The sequence below is a fragment of the Pelophylax lessonae genome (genome assembly GCF_965119305.1).
Source record: "Pelophylax lessonae genome assembly, chromosome: 2".
Taxonomy (NCBI): Eukaryota; Metazoa; Chordata; class Amphibia; order Anura; family Ranidae; genus Pelophylax; species Pelophylax lessonae.
The window spans coordinates 400354521-400376546 of NC_138769.1; the positions used below are offsets into that span (position 1 = coordinate 400354521).

The window sequence follows — 22026 nt, forward strand, 5'->3', positions numbered from 1 at the left end:
ACCCCGCGTGTGAAACTGGGCAAAGGGGATCACCTCGAAGGCCGAGACCATCAACCCTAGACATCTCATGCATGTCCGGAGAGACGAGTGCCGGTTGTCCCTGAGGGACCTGACCTCGTCCTGAAGAGTCCGAGGCTTGTCTTCCGGCAGGAAAACCTTCGCTTGGACAGAGTCCAGAATCATTCCCAAGTAGGGAAGACGAACCGAAGGACGCAGAGTCGACTTTCGGAATGTTTATAGTCCAACCGAACTCCTGCAGAGTCCGCATCGTGGTGGACAGGTCGGTCACCAGGCTCTGACTGGCGTGTGACCGTATCAGGATATCGTCCCGATACCCCAAGACAGCAATGCCCTGTGCTCGCAACAGGGCCAGAACCGGCGCCAGCACCTTGGTAAAAACCCGCGGAGCCGAAGCGAGACCGAAAGGCAACGCCACGAATTGGTAATGATCCTCCGCAATGGCGAATCGAAGGTACCTCTGGTGACCCTCGAAAATGGGGATGTGTAGGTACGCATCCTTCAGATCGATGGAGGCCATGAATTCCCCCGGACTCAGGGCAGCCACCACTGAGCGCAGGGATTCCATGCGGAACTTGCGAACCCGCACAAAGCGGTTCAGAGCTTTCAAGTCCAGAATCGGACGCACCTTGCCCTCCTTTCTGGGCACAGTGAACAGATTGGAGTAAAACCCCCGAAATCTGTCCCGATGAGGCACCGGAACCACCACCCCCTGGGCCCGCAGGTCCTGCACCGCCAGGTGCAGATCCTGCAAGCGCTCCGGAGACAGCTGAAGATTCGAGGGGAAAAAAAAAATCTGCCCGCCGGCCGAGAGAGAAATTCGATCTTGTAACCAGATCGAACGATTTCCTGAACCCAACTGTCCCGAATGCGGGTCAGCCAAGGTTGTAGGAAACCGCGCAGATGTCCCCCCACCCCAGAAACGGGTGAGGGCGCCCCTTCAGGCGGAAGTGGTATGGGAAGTTGACCCAGACTGGCCGGACTTCTGCTGCCCTGCCCACGGCTTCTTCTGGGAGCCTTGGCCTTTGAAGGGCTTGCCCTTGAATTGTGACCCGAAAGGCACGAAAGGACCCCTGAGAGGGCCTAGACGAGGAATTCCGTTTACCACGGAAAGACTTCTGCTTGTGAGACTGGGGCAGGAGAGTACTCTTGCCCCCCGTAACCCCTTTTATCAGAGTATCCAAAGCCTCGCCAAAAAGGCGAGATCCCGCGTAGGGAAAATCCGCCAGCGTCTTGCGAGAAGATTGGTCGACCGACCAATTCTTCAGCCAAATCAGACGACGGTTCAGTATCGCCACGCTGGACAGGCGCGCAGCCAAGGGAGCTAAATTCAAGTCCGCATCGCACAGGTACATGACACCCTGATGGATCTGGTCCACCATAGCCAACGTGGCAGGCGAAGCTGCATCAGCCACCAAGGTGCGCCTGAGCATCTTAGCCCAATCCGCAACAGCCTGCGCCGCCATAATGGAAGCAAAAATAGGCTTCAGCATAGAACCAGCAACCATATAGGCATGACGGGCAAGAGACTCCATTCTCCTGTCCATAGGGTCCCGGAAAACCGGGGTATCCTCAGAAGGCACCGCAGTAGCCTTGTTCAAAATGGCCACCGCGTGATCCACCTGAAGCGCCACACACCAACGCTCGTCGGTGGAGGGCACAAACGGATAAAGCAGTTTAAACTTATTTGGCACAGTAAAGGGCTTCTTTAAATTGTGCCACTGTTCATGAACCGTATGGTGAAATTCAGCAGGACAGGGAAAAACCTGCGATGATTTGTGAGTTCTCTGCGTTCCAAAGGAGGACACCCTAGCAGGAGGAGTAGGCTCATCCTCCAGGTGCAAGGTATCTTTTATGGAAGCAATCAGCTCATTCATGAGTGCAAACTCTTCAGGCGAGCCAGGGGGAGAAACATCAACCCCCTCCACCTCTGCCTCCCCCTCGGACCCCAGAAGGTCCAAAGATGAGCGGGACCCCGAGAAGGGTACGCCAGCCACATCGCCCTCTGAATCAGAGGAAACGGACACCCTGGCCCTTTTTGCGGATCCTTCAGCCATCAGCATCTGCACCTGAGACACCAAGGAAGCCACGACAGCGGTCAGATCGGCCCCCTCGGGGGGTGCAGCAGCCCCCTGGTCCCCCCACCAGGGCGGGGGGAAACTTGCTATCCTGAGAATCCATGCCCCAGCACAGAAAAGTAATAAAGGTACTGGCCCTTTAATACCACGGCGAGCGCAGCCCACTGCACACTACTGTATGCACCGACCCCGCAGGGATAGATAACACTGAGCAAGGAATGACAGGACAAGAAGGTAAAAACCTGGAGAGAGCACAACAGACTGCTGCCACCGATCGCTGTTCCCAGAGAAAGAGGAAGTGCTGCAATGCTGGCTGACTGATATAGCCTATGAAGGCTCCGGCAAAATGGCCGCTCGGCTGGGGGAGAAGGCTACAGGAAAATGTACGAGGACGAGCACCGCCCGCCAAAATTGCGGCGAATGGCGCCAAAACACGGCGCTGCACAGGGACAGGGCCGGTCAAAGCATACAGGCAAAGAAAATGGCGGATCGCCGCAGCGACCGCCGCACACACACGTCTGCACACAAAACTGCACCCAGAGCATAATTTACAGCAGAGCAGGATGGCCCCCCCTCGCAGCCCACAGGCAGTGCAGCCACACAGGGATCTGACAGGGAGCCCGCAGTTACACAGACATGGGGGGTACTACACAGCCACAGACTGACACCCACACAGAAGGTCCCCACACAGAAGGTGCTTACCGTACCAGATGGCGTGGGGAGCCGTCTCCAGCGGCAAACCGCTATCAAGGCAGACAGGGAGTGCCGCAGCCAGGATGCTGGTGAACTGCAGCCATAGACCGCAGTATGGCGTCCAGTGAGGTAGCCACCTCACAGGCAGCATCCCTGCAGCGAACAGGGATGGGTCGTTCAATGTGCCAGGGCAAACCTAAGCTGAACGCTCGATGGCAGGCTGGGGATCCACCTGGCTCTCAGCCCTGGGTCCAGGGCGGCCAGTCCGAGACCCAGCTCCGCATGACGATTCTTCATCCGAAGATCCCTAAAACTAAAGCTGACAAAATAACAGCTAGTAAAGAAAAGAAAAAATACTTTGAAATAAAATCAAAAAAAAAAAAAAAGGGTAGAAGGCTGAGACTGAGCCCCAGCACAGGAAAGCCAGCTACTCCTAAGCTAGGCAAGATCAAACTGGGTTGGGAATGCTGGTGCAGGGAGGTATTGACTGAGGGGACAGCCCCTAGGGGTGTGTCTATGCTAAAAGCTTTTGTATTAACAATTCTTGTTGCCTAGCTACTCCTACGGAGCAAAGGTCAATACCCATTGGTGAGGACTTGGAGGGGGCGGCGACTGTCGGAGGACGTAAGAGAAAAAACTATTTTTCACATTCTACTATATTACATTCTCAAAAAAATAATAAATAAACAAATTTTTTTTAACATTTTAGGCCAATTTGTTTTCTGCTACATTTTTACCAAAAATATCGCAATAAGCGTATTTTGATTGGTTTGTGCAAAAGTTATTGCGTCTAACTACGGGAAAGATTTGTGTCATTTTTGCTGTTTTTTTTTAGTAATGGTGGCGATCTGCGATTTTTTGCGGGACTGCGACATGGCGGCGGACAGATCGGATCCCTGACTGACATTTTTGGGGAGACCAGCGACATTACTACAGTAATCAGTGCTAAAAATATGCACTGTTACTGTAATGATACTGGCAGGGAAGGAGTTAACATTGTGGGTGATCAATGGGTTAAATGAGCCTAGGGGAGGGATTCTAACGGTGGGGGGGCGTGGCTTCTGAAATTACCAGAGAGACATGTGATCCTATATAGAAGGATCACATGGTATCTATTATGATCATTCCAGAAAGAACGGTCAGCTGTGTTTACAACAGCTGACCGTTCCCTCTCAGCGGGGAACGATCGCGGGTGTCAGACGGCAATCGGAGCCGCCTGCCCGCAGCATCGGCTTCCCCGCTGACAAACGTGCGCTCGTCCCTAGACTCGTGAACGAGATCGACGTACAGCTACAGCGATTTTCCTGTGAGCAGCTGCCTGCCACCATATAACTGCGGCGGGCGTTCAGGAACGGGTTAAACGCAATTTTGGAAAAAATACACTTTGATGAAAAAAAAAAAACACACACTAAACAAAGCCTATTTCTTGTATAATGTGAAAGAGGTTACCCAGAGTAAAAAGCTACCCAACATGTCACACATGAAAACTGCACACACTTGTGGAATGGCGACAAACTACAGTACTTAATCTCTATAGGTGACTTAAAAAATCTTTAACGATTACTTGTTTATAGTTAGAGGAGGTCAAGTGCTAGAATTATTGCTCTCGCTCCAACGATCGCGGCGATACCTCACGTGTAGTTTGAAAACGGTTTACATTTGTGGGCGCGGCTTACGTGTTTCGTGGTGCGAGCACAGAGGGATGACGTGTTTCGTTGTGCGGGCACAGAGGGATGGGGCGCTTTAAAAATGTTTTTTTTTACACTGTCCCTTAAAAAAAAAAAATTTCTGATCACTTAATGCGGTCACAAGGTCCTTGTGACAGTAAAAAGCAGTGACAAGTACTCTATATGGAGGATGTGGGGTCTAAAAGACCCCAAACCCTTCCTCTGCAATTTAAATTTTTTTAAAAACGCCAAGATGAGCGTTTCTGAATACTGTGGATTTTTTAAAACTGGCGCCATTGGCCGGGTTACTACATCGGAGACCCGATCAAAGCTGTGCCAGCTGGGACGTCCCCTCCTGCTGCTTGTAATAACATCGGTTGTTATTACAAGAAAGCCGACCGTCGGCTCTAACCGTCAGCTGCAGGCATCACTCCGGTAAAACCACTTGAGCAAAATGAGTTTTCTCAGCAAGTAATTAACCACTTCAGCCCTGCTCACCATACATTTACTGCGGCACTCTGCTGCTGCTGGGCAAAGCGACGTAAACCTACATCGTTCGTTCAGGCGCGCTCCTGCCCCCGCTCGTTCCCTGGGGAGCCAGCTCGTGTGACCGGTGGCTCCGATGGCCTCTGGTCACTCACGATCTCCCACAGCAGAGGGAGAAAACGGAATTTTTGTAAAATCTTACCTGTAAAATTCCTTTCTCTGAGTCCTCCGACAGTCGCCGCCTCTTCATATTCGTCACATATGGGGTATTAGACTTTGCTCCGAAGGAGTAGCTAGGCAACAGAATATGTTAACAATAAAGCTTTAACATATCCCACCCTCAAGGGGTGGTCCCCTCAGTCAATACCCTCCTACTTCCTGCAACCATATCTCAGTTTTAGTGGAATAGCAGTAGAGTATACATTCAAACCCCAAAAGAGGGGCGGGGGCGGCGACTGTCGGAGGACTCAGAGAAAGGAATTTTACAGGTAAGATTTTACAAAAATTCCGTTTTCTCTTACGTCCTCCGACAGTCGCCGCCTCTTCATATTCGTCACATATGGGGACGTCCCAAAGCAGTGCAAACATGAGGGGTGGGAAACGCATCCGCGCCGAAAGGCAACGCAGTCTCCACATCAAAGAAAGGAACCTTACCAAAGGAAGGAAACCAGCTGGGCAACAGCAAAAATAAGTGCTCAACAGGAGCAACAACCCAGGAAAAGACAAAAAACCAGGGGATACAAAACTTATCCCAACAGCCAGGAGTCCCCAACAAGGGACCCTAGGGAACAGCCGCACTAAGAACCTTGCGGCCAAAGGAAGCATCCGCCGATGCCTGAACATCTACTTTGTAGAATTTTGTGAAAGTGTGTACGGTCGACCAAGTCGCCGCCTTACACACCTGGGCTACAGAAGCCCCATGACGACAGGCCCAAGACGTACTCAGAGATCTAGTAGAGTGCGCCTTCACAGGCACAGGGGGAACCTTCCCCTGCAAGGCATAGGCCTGTTCAATGGTCTGCCTGATCCATTTGGCAATGGTAGAGGCGGAAGCCGCCATGCCCTTCCGAGGACCCTCTGGAAGAACAAACAAGGAGTCCGTCTTTCGAAAAGACTCAGTCGATTTAAGGTAAACCCTAATCGCCCGAACAACATCCAGAGAATGCAATCTCACCTCCTTTGGATGTTTAGGCTTCGTGCACAACGAAGGCAAAACAATATCCTCGTTAAGATGGAATTCCGAAACTCGTTTCGGCAGAAAAGAAGGATTAGGTCGCAAGACCACCTTATCCAAATGAACAACCAGGTACGGAGACTTGCAGGACAAAGCCGCCAGTTCCGACACTCTGCGAGCCGAAGTGATCGCCACCAAAAAGGCGACCTTTTTGGACAACATAGACAACGAGATCTCCTGGATCTGTTCAAAAGGAGCACGTTGTAACACAGATAGGACTAGATTCAAGTCCCAAGGGGGCAAAGGATCCCTCCTAGGAGGAACCAGATGCCGCACACCCTGAATAAAAGTGCCAACCAAGGAGTTGGAAGCCACGGGACGTTGAAACAGAACGGCCAGCGCAGACACCTGACCCTTTATCGTAGCCAGCGCCAAACGCTGATCGACACCCGTCTGAAGGAAAGACAGCACACGGGAAACCGAGTACGTGCGGGGTGAAAACCCCCTGGACTCACACCAGGCAAAATAGGCCTTCCAAGTACGGTAATAAACCTTTCCCGAGGAAGACTTCCTCGCGTTGATCAAGGTATGAACAACCTCTGGAGAGAGACCCTTCTCCTTCAGGACCTCGGTCTCAACAGCCAGGCCGTCAAAGCCAGCGACTGTAAAGCAGGATGGTAAATCGGTCCTTGAGACAGTAGATCGTCCCGAAGAGGCAGATGCCAGGGGGCGTCGACCGCCAGATTCACGAGGTCTGCGTACCAGGACCGGCGAGGCCAGTCCGGTGCCACAAGAATCACCGTGCTGCGTTCCGAGTGTAACCTGCGAAGGAACCGGGACAGCAACTGAATCGGTGGAAACGCGTACATCAGCCTGTACTGATGCCACGGGGCCACTAACGCGTCCGACGCGTCTGCCCGAGGGTCGCGCGTCCTTGCCACGAACCTCTTCACCTTGTAGTTGAGGCGAGACGCGAACAGGTCCACATCTGGAAGACCCCACTTCGCGCACAACATCTGGAAGACAGCCGGATGGAGAGACCATTCCCCCTGATCCAGGGTCTGGCGACTCAGATAGTCCGCCTGCCAGTTCTCCACTCCCGGAATGTGAACCGCCGTTATCGCCGGGACATGAGTCTCGGCCCAAGACAGAATGTCGGCCACTTCTCGAGCCGCTCGGGCACTCCTGGTGCCCTCTTGGTGGTTGATGTAGGCCACCGCCGTGGCATTGTCCGTCTGCACCCGAACCGGGTAGCCCTGCAGCCGGTCCGTCCAGCGATGAAGACAGAGCCTTATCGCACGCAATTCCAGAATGTTGATCGGGAGGGAAGACTCCCCCTCCGACCAGGTCCCCTGGGCGGACAGAACGCCCAGAACACCACCCCAGCCCGACAGGCTGGCATCCGTGGTGATTATCGTCCACGAGATCGGACGAAACGACTTGCCCCCGGACACCAACGGGGACTGGAGCCACCACAGAAGGTTTTCCCTGGTGCGATGACTCAACGAGATCTGAAGATCCAGAGATTGAGGTCGCCCGTCCCACTTGGACAAGATCTCCGCCTGGAGACCCCGCGTGTGAAACTGCGCGAAAGGAATCGCCTCGAAAGCCGAGACCATCAATCCCAGACATCTCATACACGTCCGCAGAGACGAGTTCGGAACGTCCCTGAGGGACCTGACTTCCTCCTGAAGAGTCCTGAGTTTGTCTTCCGGCAGGAAGACCTTCGCCTGCACCGAGTCCAGTATCATTCCCAGATAGGGAAGACGAACCGACGGACTCAGTGTCGACTTTGGAACATTTATCGTCCAACCGAACTCCTGCAGAGTTTGCATCGTGACAGACAGGTCCTTCTCCAGACCCTGACTGGTCGCAGACCGAATCAGAATGTCGTCCAGATACCCCAGGACCGAAATGCCCTGGGCCCTCAATAATGCCAGAACCGGTGCAAGCACCTTGGTGAAGACCCGCGGAGCCGAGGCGAGCCCAAAGGGCAACGCCACGAACTGGTAGTGATCCTCCGCAATGGCAAATCGAAGGTATCTCTGATGACCCTCGAATATGGGGATGTGAAGATACGCATCCTTCAAATCGATGGAGGCCATGAATTCCCCCGGAACCAGGGCAGCCACCACCGAGCGCAGGGATTCCATGCGGAACTTGCGAACACGCACAGAGCGGTTCAGAGCTTTCAAGTCCAGAATTGGACGAACCTTGCCCTCCTTTCTGGGCACGGTGAACAGATTGGAATAAAACCCCCGAAATCTGTCCCGATGAGGCACCGGAACCACCACTCCCTGAGCCCTCAGGTCCCGCACCGCCAGGTGCAGATCCCGCAGGCGCTCTGGAGACAGTTGTAGATTTGAGGGAAAAAATCTGCTCTCTGGCCGAGAGAGAAACTCGATCTTGTAACCAGATCGAACGATTTCCAGAACCCATCTGTCCCGCACACGGGCCAACCAGGGCTGAAGAAAACCGAGCAAGCGTCCCCCCACCCCAAAACTGGGTGAGGGCGCCCCTTCAGGCCGAACTGTTATGGGCCGCAGGTCCGGATTGGCCGGACTTCTGTTTCCCAGACCAGGGTTTCTTCTGAGAGCCCTGGCCTTTGAACGGTTTGCCCTTGTAGTGCGGCCGAAAGGCACGAAAGGACCCCTGAGGGGGCCGAAAATTCGCATGCTTCTTCCCAGAAGCCCCATTAGCCTTGGGGAAATGGGGCAAGAGAGTGCTCTTACCCCCGGTGATCCCCTTAATCAACACATCCAGGGACTCCCCAAAAAGGCGAGACCCATCATAAGGCAGATTGGCTAAGGTTTTACGTGAAGATTGGTCCACCGACCAACATTTCAACCAAACCAGGCGGCGAGACAACACCGCCACGCTATGCACACGTGCAGCCAACGGAATCAGGTCCAGGTCCGCATCACACAGATACATGACACCCTGGTGGATCTGATCCACCATGTCCAGGGTCGCCGCCGAGGCCGAATCGGCCACTAGGACGCGCCTAAGCATCTGCGTCCAACTTGCGATCGCCTGGGCCGCCATGAGAGAAGCAAATAGAGCCTTAAGCATAGAACCCGTAACAGAATAAGTATGACGGGCAAGAGACTCCAGTCTCCTATCCGTGGCATCACGGAAAACAGGGGATCCCTCTGCAGGAATCGCAGTGGCTTTGTTCAAAACCGCAATTGCATGATCCACTGGTGGAGGCACACACCACCGTTCATCAGTGGCAGGGGAGAAAGGATAACGCAGCTTGAATTTACTTGGTACCGCAAAAGGTTTGCGCAGATCGCGCCATTGATCCTTTACAGCGCGCTGAAAATCAGCATTGCAGGGAAAAACCTGCGGCGTCCTGCGTTTTCTCTGCGTCCCATAAGCCGCCAAGGCAGCGGGGGGACACACTTCGTCCTGCAAACGTAGCGTCTGCTTAATGGAAGCAATCAACTCATCCATGATTGCAAGCTCTTCAGGCGAGCCAGGGGGAGAATTATCAACCCCCTCAACCTCAGCCTCTACCTCAGACCCCACTAGATCAAGAGAGGAGCGGGACCCCGATAGGGGGGTCCCTGCCAGAACAGCCCCATCACCTTCACCCTCAGAATCGGAGGACAGAGTAACTCTGGGCCGTTTAGTAGATTGAGCAGCCACCAGCATTTGCACCTGGGCAGCAAGGCCAGCCACAATAGTGGCTAAATCCCCCCCTGGGGGGGAAACAGCGGTCCCCTGGCTTTCCACCAATACTGTGGGAAACTTGCCCTCCTGAGAATCCATTGCCCCTGTACGCCAGACAACCAAGGGTTAACTGCCCCCTTTCAGCAAGCGCGGTAAGCGCAGCCCACCGCACACACTCAGGCACAATGAGACCCCCACAGGGAATATACAGACTGAATACAGGCAATGGACAACAGGAAAAGAAGGATAAAACCTGAGGAGACCCCGCTGCTGCTGCTGCCTCGATCGGTGTTCCAGGAGAGAGGAAGTGATGCTGCCAGGGCGCTCTATGTAAGCCTATGGAGGCTACAAGAAAATGGCCGCCGTGCATGTAAACCATGCGGCCGGAGCGGGCGCCGGTAAAATGGCGTCGTTTGGCGCCGAAACCGCCGCTCCACAGTGCATAAAAACACACACAAATTCATCCCATTATATGGATACATGTTAGATCGCCGCAGCGATCGCTGTATATGCCCCAACATGCCATTAAAAACATGCCCCACAGCACACAGCTTCCCACACTGCCCAGCCTGACACACACAGTGTCATACAGCTCCCCCCCCCCTTGCAGCCCACAGCATGCAGCCGAGAGATAGGGAGACAAGCAGTGTGATTTAAAGGCAGGTTACACAGTCCCAGACTGAGACCCCCCCCAGACAGACAGGTCCCCACATAGACACACTTACCTCATATGGCGTGGGGAACCCGCACAGGCGAACAAGCCGCTGCACATGAGGCAGGGAGAGTCGCAATTCAAGACGCACACAATGGCGGTTAAGAAACCGCACAGCGTCCGGTGAGGTAGCCACCTCACCAAACATCCCTGCACCGAACAGGGATGGGTCGTTCACCGTGCCAGGAGCGTTACCTGGCTGAACGCTCGATGGCAGACTGGGAAGCCACTGACCCACGACCTGCGATCAGGGGGATCAGCCCGAGACCCAGTCCGCATGATCCTCTTCGTCCGAAGAACTAACTAATGCTGACAAAAACAACAGCTAAGTAAAGGTAGAGAAAAAACTCAAATAAAATATTAAAAAGAAGAAAGAGTCTGGGACAAAAAGTCCCAGCACAGAGAGAGCCAGCCACTCCTGACAAGCTAGACATTAAAACTGAGATATGGTTGCAGGAAGTAGGAGGGTATTGACTGAGGGGACCACCCCTTGAGGGTGGGATATGTTAAAGCTTTATTGTTAACATATTCTGTTGCCTAGCTACTCCTTCGGAGCAAAGTCTAATACCCCATATGTGACGAATATGAAGAGGCGGCGACTGTCGGAGGACGTAAGAGAAAGACAGACGGCTGATGTAAACACAGCCATCCGTCATTCTCCCTTTAGATCACAGAGGCTATGCGATCCTGCTATATAGGATCGCATGTCTCTGATGATCTCACAAGCCACGCCCCCTGACAGTTAGAATCACACCCCCTTGATCACCAGTAAAGTTAACCCCTTCCCAGCCAGTGTCATTTTTACAGTAAGAGTGCTTATTTATAGCACTGATTACTGTAGTAATGTCACTGGTACCCCCAAAAGTGTAAAAAATGTCAGTTAGGGGTCCGATCTGTCTACTGCAATGTCGCAGTCCCCCCCCAAAAAAAATAAATAAATAAAAATGACAAATCTTTCCCGTAGTTCGTAAACGCAATAACTTTTGTGCAAACCAATCAAAATACGCTTATTGCGATTTTGTTTTACCAAAAATATGTAGCAGAAAACAAATTGGCCTAAAATGGTAAAAAATTGATTTTTACACTTTTTTTGAGAATTTCATATAAAAAAAAGTGAAAAATAGTGATTTTTTTCGACATTTTCGCTCTTTTGTTTATAGCGCAAAAAAAAAAAAAAAAAATCCACACGTGATCAAATACCACCAAAAGAAAGCTCTGTTTGTGAGGAAAAAAGGATGTCAATTTCATTTGGGTACAGCGTCGCATGACAGCGCAATTGTTTATTAAATTCAAGCAGTGCCAAATAACAAAATCGGGCCTGGTCATTGAGCAGCCAAATCCTCCGGGGCTAAAGTGGATCTTCAGCCAGGCTTCGCACACCTATCTCCAGAGCCATGTTTGGTCATGTGCAGATGCGCAAAGACAGGGAAGGTTTCTAACTTCCATGTTGCCAGTCCTTGCATGTGAAATCCCATGCGTGCACAGATTGCTAGGAAACCAGCATGTGGGCAGAAGTGCTCAAGGGCCTATGTAACCCTAGGTAAAAAAAGTTACTAAAACTTGAACTTCTACCTTCAAAGTATTTACCTTGAACATGGCATTTGGGAGTTTGAACTCAACTATGCAACATTTCAATTATCTTACATGGTAAAGAGTTTTAAGAATAAATACCAAATGGGAAAAATGATACAACCTACCAAAAATGGTCAAATAGAAATCTTTTTTTTATGTAATAAAAGTGCAACGGAATCAATATGAGGGGCACCAACATTAATTGCTTTCAACACCAACAACCCTATTCTAACCTTGGACACACAAACAACACTTTCATCAATACCTTGGGAATGATGAGAAGAGCATCAGCGAAAGCTTGTACACCAAGCTGGGCTCGTCCTTTCACATTAGGCTTGTGCTTGACAAGAGCAGCAGCAATAGCAACTTCTACTGCACCAGCACCAGACACAACACATCCTGTTTACAGAAAAAAAAAAAATGTAAATTGCATTCATGTGCTCTGCATCTAACGTGAAAGTGAAAAAACTGTTTTCTTGCACATTTCAACAAGTGTTTGTAGAGATTAACAGTATTACCTATACACTCCCATGTTTATATTTTATATACAATAAACACTAAATATAAGCAGTTAACTACTCTCAGCCCAAGCCAATTCTGGCACTCCACTCCTAATGTAAAAACTGGATTTTTATCGTACCGTAAAATCCTTTTCCCGGATGGACACAGCTCCATGTCTCTTCTTAGACCCTTGGGCTTGTGCTGCTCTCTTCAGGAGTAGGACTAGGCGGAAACAATTTTGGCTACACCCCTGGGGCAGTCCCAGGAGGTATACATCACTTCCTGCTATAATAAGATCTTCCCTGAGAGGAAGTTTCCAAGGGACGTCTGCCTCCAGCCTTACCAGGCCTTTGTACGAAGACCGGTGAGGCCAGTCTGATGTCACCAGAATCACTGGAATCCCTTCTACCTCAATTCTGTGAAGCAGTCTCGACAGAAGTTGTATGGGATGAAAAGCGTAAATCAGACGATATTGACCCCAAGGGGCCACCAGGGCGTCTTGCCAGAGGATCCCGGGACCTTGACACGAACCTCTGCACCTTCCTGTTGAGATGGGAGTTCAACGGGTCCACATCAGGGGCCCCCATATCAGAAACCCTCTTGTACCCCGACTCAACAGGACCAGATCATCCAGAGACTGCGAATCCTTGTTTCATATGGCAAGAATCTCTCTTTGCAGAGGTCTGGTATGGAACTGAGCAAACGGAACCACCTCGAAGGGGGAGACCAGCAGACCCAACACTTGTATGCAAGTCCTGAGCAATGACGGATCCCCACTGACTAGCAACAATCTAGTCAAAATAGGCAGAAAAGGGGGAACACCTTAGTCACCTTGGAAGATCTGCGGGTGCCAAACTGCACCGGCGTTGCCGACTCAGCATTAGCCGAGTCCTCCAACTTTAAAGTTTCCCGCACTGACACAATCAATGCCTCCACCAGTGCCTTTTCATGCGCAGCTGCAGAGGATGGATTCAGGATGCAGACCCAATCGGCTGACTCACGTCTGCAGCAGCCAGATCCACCTCAGACTGAGGCTGCAGAGGATACAGGTGAAGGCGGGGTGTGCTTCTTTCTAGGCCGCCTTTGCAGGGCCATATCAACCTTGGACACAAGTGACTGCATGGCCACCAGGGCAGACAGACCCAGAGGGTCCTGCAGCTTCAAGGAGTGGGTCAGGTGGTGATACTCGTTCCAGGGGCTCCACGATTAAATATGAGCCGCACTATACACAAAAGAAAAACGTTTATTTATTTTTTTTTAAAACCCCTGCACACTGCTCAGAGCACAAGGATCAGCACACCCGTGGAGCTGTATATAGCAGAGGAAGCATGAACTTAGAAAATGGTCACACACCACCACGGAATCCAATGAAGAAAAGTTCCTTTATTCACATAAGTGGTACAAGGTACAGCAGCAGTGTAGGACAGTAGACGCGTTTCACACAAGCGCGTAGCAGTAGTGTGAAATGCGTCTACTGTCCTACCCTGCTGCTGTACCTTGTACCACTTATGTGAATAAAGGAACTTTTATTTATTGAATTTCGTGGTGGTGTGCAACCATTTTCTTCTTTCATGCTTCTCCTGGTGGCGAGCCGAGGTTCAGCACCCACCTTGATTCATGGACTTTGACTAGCCTGAGCAGTGTTATCTCTCTTCACTGTATAGCAGAGGAAGGACTGTATACCCACAGAGACTCACCACCAAGCACCCAGAGCTGGATCCAGAGCGCCAAACAGCGTGCCACTGCGATCAAAGACGAAGAGAAATCGCTGACGCTGTCACTAGAGGCCTGCGCTGCACGTCACCGCACTTGACTTCAAGAAAATGGCCGCCAGGTCATTTGATTCAACCATTGATATAGAGCAGGGGTGAGGAACTTTTTTCTGCCAAGGGCCATTTGGATATTTATAACATTTGGGGGCAGTACAAAATTAGCCTGTTCTATTTGGTCAAACATTTAATTAACTCAACCCTAATATGATGGCTGGAACTTCTCTTTGGTAAGGTGTGTGATGTTAGCGGGTATGGATGATATTGCTACTCCCAACTGGTTTTCCAGGTTTGCGTCGATGACTCTGGAGCGCAGTCAACTCTTAGTGATGGTAAGGTTTGAAAAGAACTGCTGGCGGTGGCTAGTACTGTGCTGTGGGTACTGCTGGCTGGTACTGCTAGCTCAGGCTGGTACTGCTGTGGGTATTGCTGGCTCAGGCTGGTACACTGCTGGCGAGAAATGCTGGCTAGAGACTCAAGAGCGGTGCCACGCTGGAGGAAGATAGAGGCGATGCTTCCTGTATTGGTCAGTCTCCTCGCAGGTGGAGTGCATTTGATTTTACTCTGCCTGTGACTCACTCAAGACTGTCAGGACAGAGCCAGAACTATACAGGAAACATCAGCTCTGTTCTGACAGCTCAGCTGAGACAGACTCAGCGGCACGGGCGGCCAGACTAAAGGATTTTGCGGGCTGCATACGGCCCGCAGGTCCCCACCCGATATAGAGGGTATGCACAGCTACAATTTCCATTGCTGCTGCGCATATTCCACCACTTTAAAATAGTGAAGGAGAACGAAGCACAGGACACAGCTGCATTAGCACCATATCAACTGTTAAAACATACAGGACGAATAACCAGTAGGTTTGTGGAGGTGGACGCATGTACAATGTATAATTGTGAGGCTAGCATCTGCTTTTGTTGTGATGAATAGAAGGCAGGTGGCAAACGGTTTTGTGAACACTGTGCGACTGCACAGAGTCTATAAGATTAGTAACCTACTTACCATAAGTGAGGTCATCTGAAGCTAGCAACATACCTGCTCGATCTGAAGAAAAAATTTATTAACCCCTGTAATGCAAGTCTGCTAAAGTTTTTAATAAAATTATCCCATAGGTACAGGTTCGATTTAACTTTTGTCATGTTTAAACCCAAGTTCCTAGAAGCAACTTACCATCTTCAATTGCATTTTTAACTGCTCGCAAGCCATCCCTAATGGCATCTTTTATCTGCATTAGAGTGTGTTTATTTGGCCCCTTAACCAGCAAAGTGACAGAGCGTGGATGGTCACATTGTTCTATGAAAGTAAACTTCTCCTCCCCCTAAAATGAGAGATTCATTACATTAAAAAAAAAAGGTAATGCATATGGAGGGAGTAGATCCTAGCATGTAGCATTCTACCACTTACCATTGTATACTCATAAACAAGACCAGCATGTCCTAAACACTCTGGGGTGAGGTCATCTACTGAATTCATTGCACTGCCACCACAAGCCAATGTTAGTCTAGACAAAAAAAGGTTAGGGTCAATATAAATGTATACAGAAACCGTTGTAATTGAAGTAATTAAAAACAAGTTTTTTTTTTCCCCCTTTTCTTAAATTCACCTCTCCATGTTTCTCCTCTTTGCTCTGCGAAGGGCTACAATTCCCTCCTTTGCAAGGGTATCCAAGGAAAATGGGTCTATTCCCTGAAAGGAGAAAAAAAAAAAAAAAAAAAAAAAAAAAAACACACATTAGAATGATATCCGATCAAATTATTAGTTGGTAATATGTTGTACATTTTCATAAACAGTAGTAAAAATAAAATTTATATGAACAAAACAAGACGTGGCATACGGGAACAATACACACATAAAAAATAGATCCCTTCATCTACTCTCTTTTCTACATAACAGCAATGTATGTTTCTTTTATACATCTGTAAAAAAAAAAAAAAAAAAAAAAAAAAAAAAAAACTGTCAAAAACTATTTTTGTAAGAACTTACCGTAAAATCCTTTTCTCTGAAGTTCAACAGACACAGCTCTGCTTTGGGAGGAGGGTTATGCCCCAATGGCCAAATGTAGGCAACCAGGTAAAACAGGTCAACCAGAAACAGGAGCTCCCCCGAAATGAACTCTCAAAGAGAAACCAAAAAAACAGGTTCTCTCAACTGCAGCCTGCAAAACCTTGCGGCCAAAAGAAGCATCAGCTGATGCAAGCACATCTACCTCGTAGAATTTAGTAAAGGTATGCACAGACAACCCAAGTTGCCGCCTTGCAAACTTGTAGCAAAAAGCCCAGGTGGCACTCAGTGCCCTGGTAGAATGCGCCTTCACTGGAAAAAGGAGGAATCAGACGGTGGTACAGGCCTATTCACTGAAGGGTCAGTCTGATCCATCTGGAAATGTTCACAGCAGAAGCAGTCAGTCCCTTACGAGGTCCATCCATAAGGACAAAAAGAGCGTCCAATTTTCTGAAGGACGCAATGGTCTCTAAGTAAAACCCTGATAGCCCAGACCACATCCAAAAATGTTAAGGCATGCTCCTTAGGATGCTGAGGTTTAGGGCAAAGGGAAGGTAGTACAAGGTCTTCATTTAAATGAAAATCAGAAACCACCTTAGGAAGGAACGACTGATTAGGTTTAAGTACCACCTTATCTCTGTGAACCACCAGATAAGGTGAATAGCAAGACAACGCCGCCAATTCAGATACTCTGCGGGCAGAAGTGATTGCCACCAAGAAGGCAGTTAACCTTCTGAGACAAAGCAAGCAGCGAAAATTCACGAATTTTCTCAAAAGGAGGCTTTTGAAGAACAGACAACACAACAGTGAGATCCCATGGCGGTAACGGGGGATCATGCGGAGGTGCCAAATGGCGCAAACCTTGAATGAATGTCTGGATAAGGGCGAGCGTGGCTAATGGGCGTTGAAAATAGATAGCCAAAGCCGAAACTTAACCTTTGATAGTATCCAAAGCCAACCGCTGTTCAACCCACTTTCTGGAGAAAAGCCAAAACCCTGGCGATAAAAAACAAGCAAGGGTGCACTTTCAGCGATTCGCACCATGAAACGTACGATTTCCACATGCGATGATAGATCTTTCGAGAAGCCGACTTCCTGACCTTCAAGAGAGTGGGGATTACAGACTCCGAGAGACCCCTATCTCTCAACAACTGACTTTCAATGGCCATGCCGTTAAAGCCAGCGACTGAAGTAGGATGGAAGATCAGACCTTGAGTCAACAGATCTTCCCTGAGAGAAGTCTCCAAGGGGTACCGGTGACCAAATCTTATAACGTCTGCATACAAAGACCAAAGAGGCCAGTCTGGAGCCACCAGAATGAAAGGAATGTTTTCCACCTCTATCCTGCGCAGAAGCTTCAACGGGGGAAATGCATAAATCAGCCAATACTGATCCCAAGGAGCCACCAGGGCATCTGTAGCGTCGGGCAGAGGATCTTGAGACCTGGCTATGAATCTCTGCACCACCTTGTTGAGGTGGGAGGCAAACAGATCGACCTTGCGGGTCCCCTATCGAACACACAGTAGGTGAAACACCTCCGGGTGTAGGGACCACTCCCCTTGATCCAACACCTGATGACTCAGGTAATCCGCCTGCCAGTTTTCCCCACCTGGGATGTGTAAAGCAGAGAGGGCTGTAACAAAACTTTCTGCCAAAATCAGAATCTCGACCACCTCCTTGCCCGCCAGAACATTCCTGGTGCCCCCCTGGTGATTGGGGTAAGCCACAGCCATGGCATAGTCTGAATGAGCTTGTATCAGACAATCGCATAGGCGAGTTATCCAATGACTCAAAGTATGATCGCTCCGAGTTCTATAACATTGATTAGAAGTTTTGACTCTTCCACCGTCCAGGTACCCTGGGCAGAGAGCTTCCCCAGCACCCCGCCCAAGCCCATCAGGCTGGCATACGCAGTTACAACCTTCCAGAACAACGAAAGGAAGGACTTGCCGTGGTCCGTTTGGCCAGGACCAAATCTACCTTGGACACCAATGACTCCAGGACCGCCATCAGTAATAGTTGGGGGGGGGGGGGAAATCAGGTGGGGAAATGCGTTTCAGCGACTCCATTAAAGAACAGGGGGACCCCCACAAAAGTGTTTGACACTGCTATGGACACCCCCACCACGCTGATGGCACTACAAGGCCCAGCACAGATGCACTATCACTGCTATAGCAGAGAGAGGGAGAAAGAACCCTACAAAGGCTCACCACCACCGATCAGGCACACCACACAACGATCAGGAAGAGAAAGAGTCAGCACTAGGGCATGAGGGGGGACTCCCAATGCCAAATCACCGCCCATACAGCTCCAAAAACATGGCCGCCTCTATTTCCAATGAGATAAACACAAGAAAATGGCTGCCGAGGCTACACAAAACCGCCATGCCATAGCAGGAGACCCCACCCAAAGATCGATCGTCCTAAGCGCCCCCCTCCAAATCGCCAGATCGACATGCCAGCCAACCTAAAGGTATGGCCATCCCATGGGAGGGGAGGAGGGGGTTGTGGGCAGATGAGGGGGGGGTAACAAGTCCAGAGGACCACTGATAAAAGGGGGGGTGCATGGGAAGGAGAGGAGCCCGGGGGTCCAACCATCCCAGGGAGGGGCCCACGTCTAGCCCAAAACCTTCTGGGGTGGGGGGGGGGGGGGGGGAGGACAGCTACTTAACACACCAGGAACAGGGTGGGCACCGCTCCTAACAGACCACCGCTCCATTGTAGTGTAGGTGGCTGACGGCTAGGAAGAACGCTGCGACTCAGGCCGAGGCTAGATCGTATGCTCCCTTGTGAGAATTTTAACTCGCAGGCCAGCCCTCGTCCAGTAGGGCTAGGTCGTGGCTGAAACCTGCGTGCTTGCTGGCCAGACTCTGGATTTAGATTATCCAGTCTGTCGCCCCCAGTCCAGCAGTTCATTGTAGCTTCTCACAGGAAACAAAAGAAAAAAATTGCCAGGACCCAGCAAGGAACGAGCTCCATACTCCTGACTAGGCAGAAAAAAAACTGAGTGGCTATAGCCGAGAGTGGGAGTATACCCCCAGAAACTGTCCCATAGGCTTAGTCAAGTTTTTTCCTACCTAGTGTCCTACTCCTGTAGGGTGCAGCATAAACCAATGGTGAAGATAAGGAGCTGTGTCCGTCATTGAAAGAAAGAGAAAACGTCATCCCTGTACAGCTTCTGGGCATGTTCATCAGGGACTGACGTGTCTGCAACGGAAGTGACGAGCAGGGCCGGTGCAGCCGCATTGACTTTTGGGATTGATGACGTTCATCTCCCAGGAGTCAATGCAAGGAGGAAGTGACGGCACGGGCCGAGGCCACAGAGGGAGGAAGAGGAAGGAAGGGAAGTATATTTTCTTTAAAAACAAGGTAAGTGAATAAAAAAAAAAAAAATATCCAATTGTTTTTCAGGTAAAATTAAAGCAAGCAGACCATGAAAAGCTCATTTTGAGGGTGGAACTCCGCTTTAACCACTTCCTCTGAGATTTTCAGGATTTCCCTACTTTGAAAACTCAAATGCAGTTCGGCCTACATTACATCTGTCACTATGTACTGTACTTATGAATACGTGCCCGTGAATGGCTATTTTCACCAGACGCAGAGGAAAAGGACAGTCATCAATCTTGCACAGATTTGCTGGCCAAGGGTGTTATACATCACACTTGGGTGTTCTCTGTGCTTTACAGAAAATACTTAATTTTAAAGGGCAACTCACCTTCTGGTTAATCACAATGAAGCCTTTGCCAGAATCGCCACACACCTTCTGTTTCAAAGCTATGATTTTTTTTACCCTTTCCTCAATAAACTTCCTTTCTGCTGTAACAAGTTTCTCACGCTCATCTGCACTTTTGTAGAAGAATCCAGAGTTTACTTCCCTGAAATGACAAATGTGACAATTAAAAACCACTAAAAATCTAGTTAACCAGGACTTCATCTTTTTAACAGCTTTTTTAGGTACAATTCTAATTATTACCCTAGTTTGTATAATGCAAAAGCGGGTATTTAGCCAAATCAGATTTAATGTTGATAATGGTAGCTTTACAGCAACTGAACAATTCAGACAGATAGTAAAAGTTTAACAAAAAGCAGTAAAATAGCTCACATGCCACGCTGGTTGCGGTAATAGTGCATTACATACATTCACATCGTAAGGCACAATTTTTACAAGTATTCTGACAATTGCAAGTAAGGAATATAAGGACCTAAACCAGATTAACTGCTTGCTGACCGCCCCATGTATTATGTACTGTGGGGCGGCAGCACCTGCAGGTGCAATCTTGTACCTGTACATCCTCTGCACTTCTTGGTTTGCGGCCGGTAACCAGCTCCCGCTGTGATTGGACAAAGCGGGAACCAATCAGCGGGTCAAGGAGACCCGATGTCCGCTGGGACCTGCCAATCGTTCCTGACATAGGCAGAAAGGCGGTGTACCTATGTAAACCACTCAGATAACAGTTCTGTGACAAGGGAAGACAGGAAAACGGATCGCTGCCTTCCCACAGGGGGGTGGGGGGGAGGTTGGGGACACACACACACACCGTCCATTAGAGCATTAGAGTTTGGCTTTGCCGGGGGGATCCGGCTCCTGGTAGCGGCCATTGGAAATAAAGACTGCTGGTCTGATCTAATCTTTACATCGTTATTCTGAGATCGGGTGAGCACTGTTTACATGCTGAGGATAGCAGACCACCACATCTACAAGCGGGATACTTAGTGGAATCCTATCCAGCCCTTCCGAGACAGTGGAGCAGATCCCCGGGTACATCCCAGTGGGAAGACACAGGTGAAACGGACCTGGGAACAACGGGAACCATAACAAAGAGACCCATTTACCCACGCTAGACCCCAAGGGGTCTTCTGCTAAGTGGGCTGAACACTCAGTGATGGATTCCCCTCCCTGATCTTGCATGTGGACATTTATCTGCACTGAGCACCAAGCACCTTAAAACCATCATTGAGAACTATTTTGCTGCACCTTTTGCACCTGCACCTTCAAAATTACAAGGACTGTATATATAAATTGTTGTCATTAAGCACAGACACCTTATAATTTGAGCACTTTAGGGGTAACCCACTGGTCCACCAGATAGTGGCTTAAGAGTATGTTCAACAAGTGATTTGTCATATTTAATCCCCATTAATGATTTGTCATTATTACCAATATTTTCACTTAGAGTGCTTGTTTATTGATTCACATATTTAAATATTTATATAATTTTGAGCGCTGTCTCCCTTTTACTACAGTACAGTGAGTGCAAATTATTTTAGCACTAATCACTGTATTGATGGCACTGGTCCCCAAAAAAGGGCAGCGTCTTGATTTCTGCCACAATCCTGCTAATTAAGTTGCGGATCACCATAAATAAGAAAAAAAAAAAAAAAAAAAATTAACAAAATCCTTAAAACATCCCAGAGTTGGTTGACGCTATACAAAAATTTTGCGCAAACCAATATATGCTTATTGGAATTTTTTTTTTTACCAAAAACATGTAGCAGAATACACATCGGCCTAAATTGATGAAGTTTGATTTTTTAAATTAAAAATTTTTTTTTTGGGTGTGTTTTATAGCAGAAAGTAAAAATATTTTTTTCCCCCAAAATTGTTGGTATTTTTTTGTTTATAGCACAAAAAATAAAAACTGCAGAAGTGATCAAATACCACCAAAAGAAAGATCTAT

General features: G+C 49.3%; 1 protein-coding gene across 1 annotated transcript in view; it reads right to left on the reverse strand.

The window, feature by feature from the left end:
* Positions 1 to 22026, reverse strand: part of CCT6A (chaperonin containing TCP1 subunit 6A) — a 71173-nt gene that overhangs the window by 12270 nt on the left and 36877 nt on the right. The window contains exons 7-11 of the mRNA XM_082245481.1: positions 20064 to 20223; positions 15952 to 16034; positions 15753 to 15849; positions 15519 to 15666; positions 12341 to 12474 (exon numbers count right to left, since the gene is read on the reverse strand). Of these exons, the coding sequence (XP_082101607.1) occupies positions 12341 to 12474; positions 15519 to 15666; positions 15753 to 15849; positions 15952 to 16034; positions 20064 to 20223 (622 nt within the window). The remainder of the gene's footprint in view (positions 1 to 12340; positions 12475 to 15518; positions 15667 to 15752; positions 15850 to 15951; positions 16035 to 20063; positions 20224 to 22026) is intronic.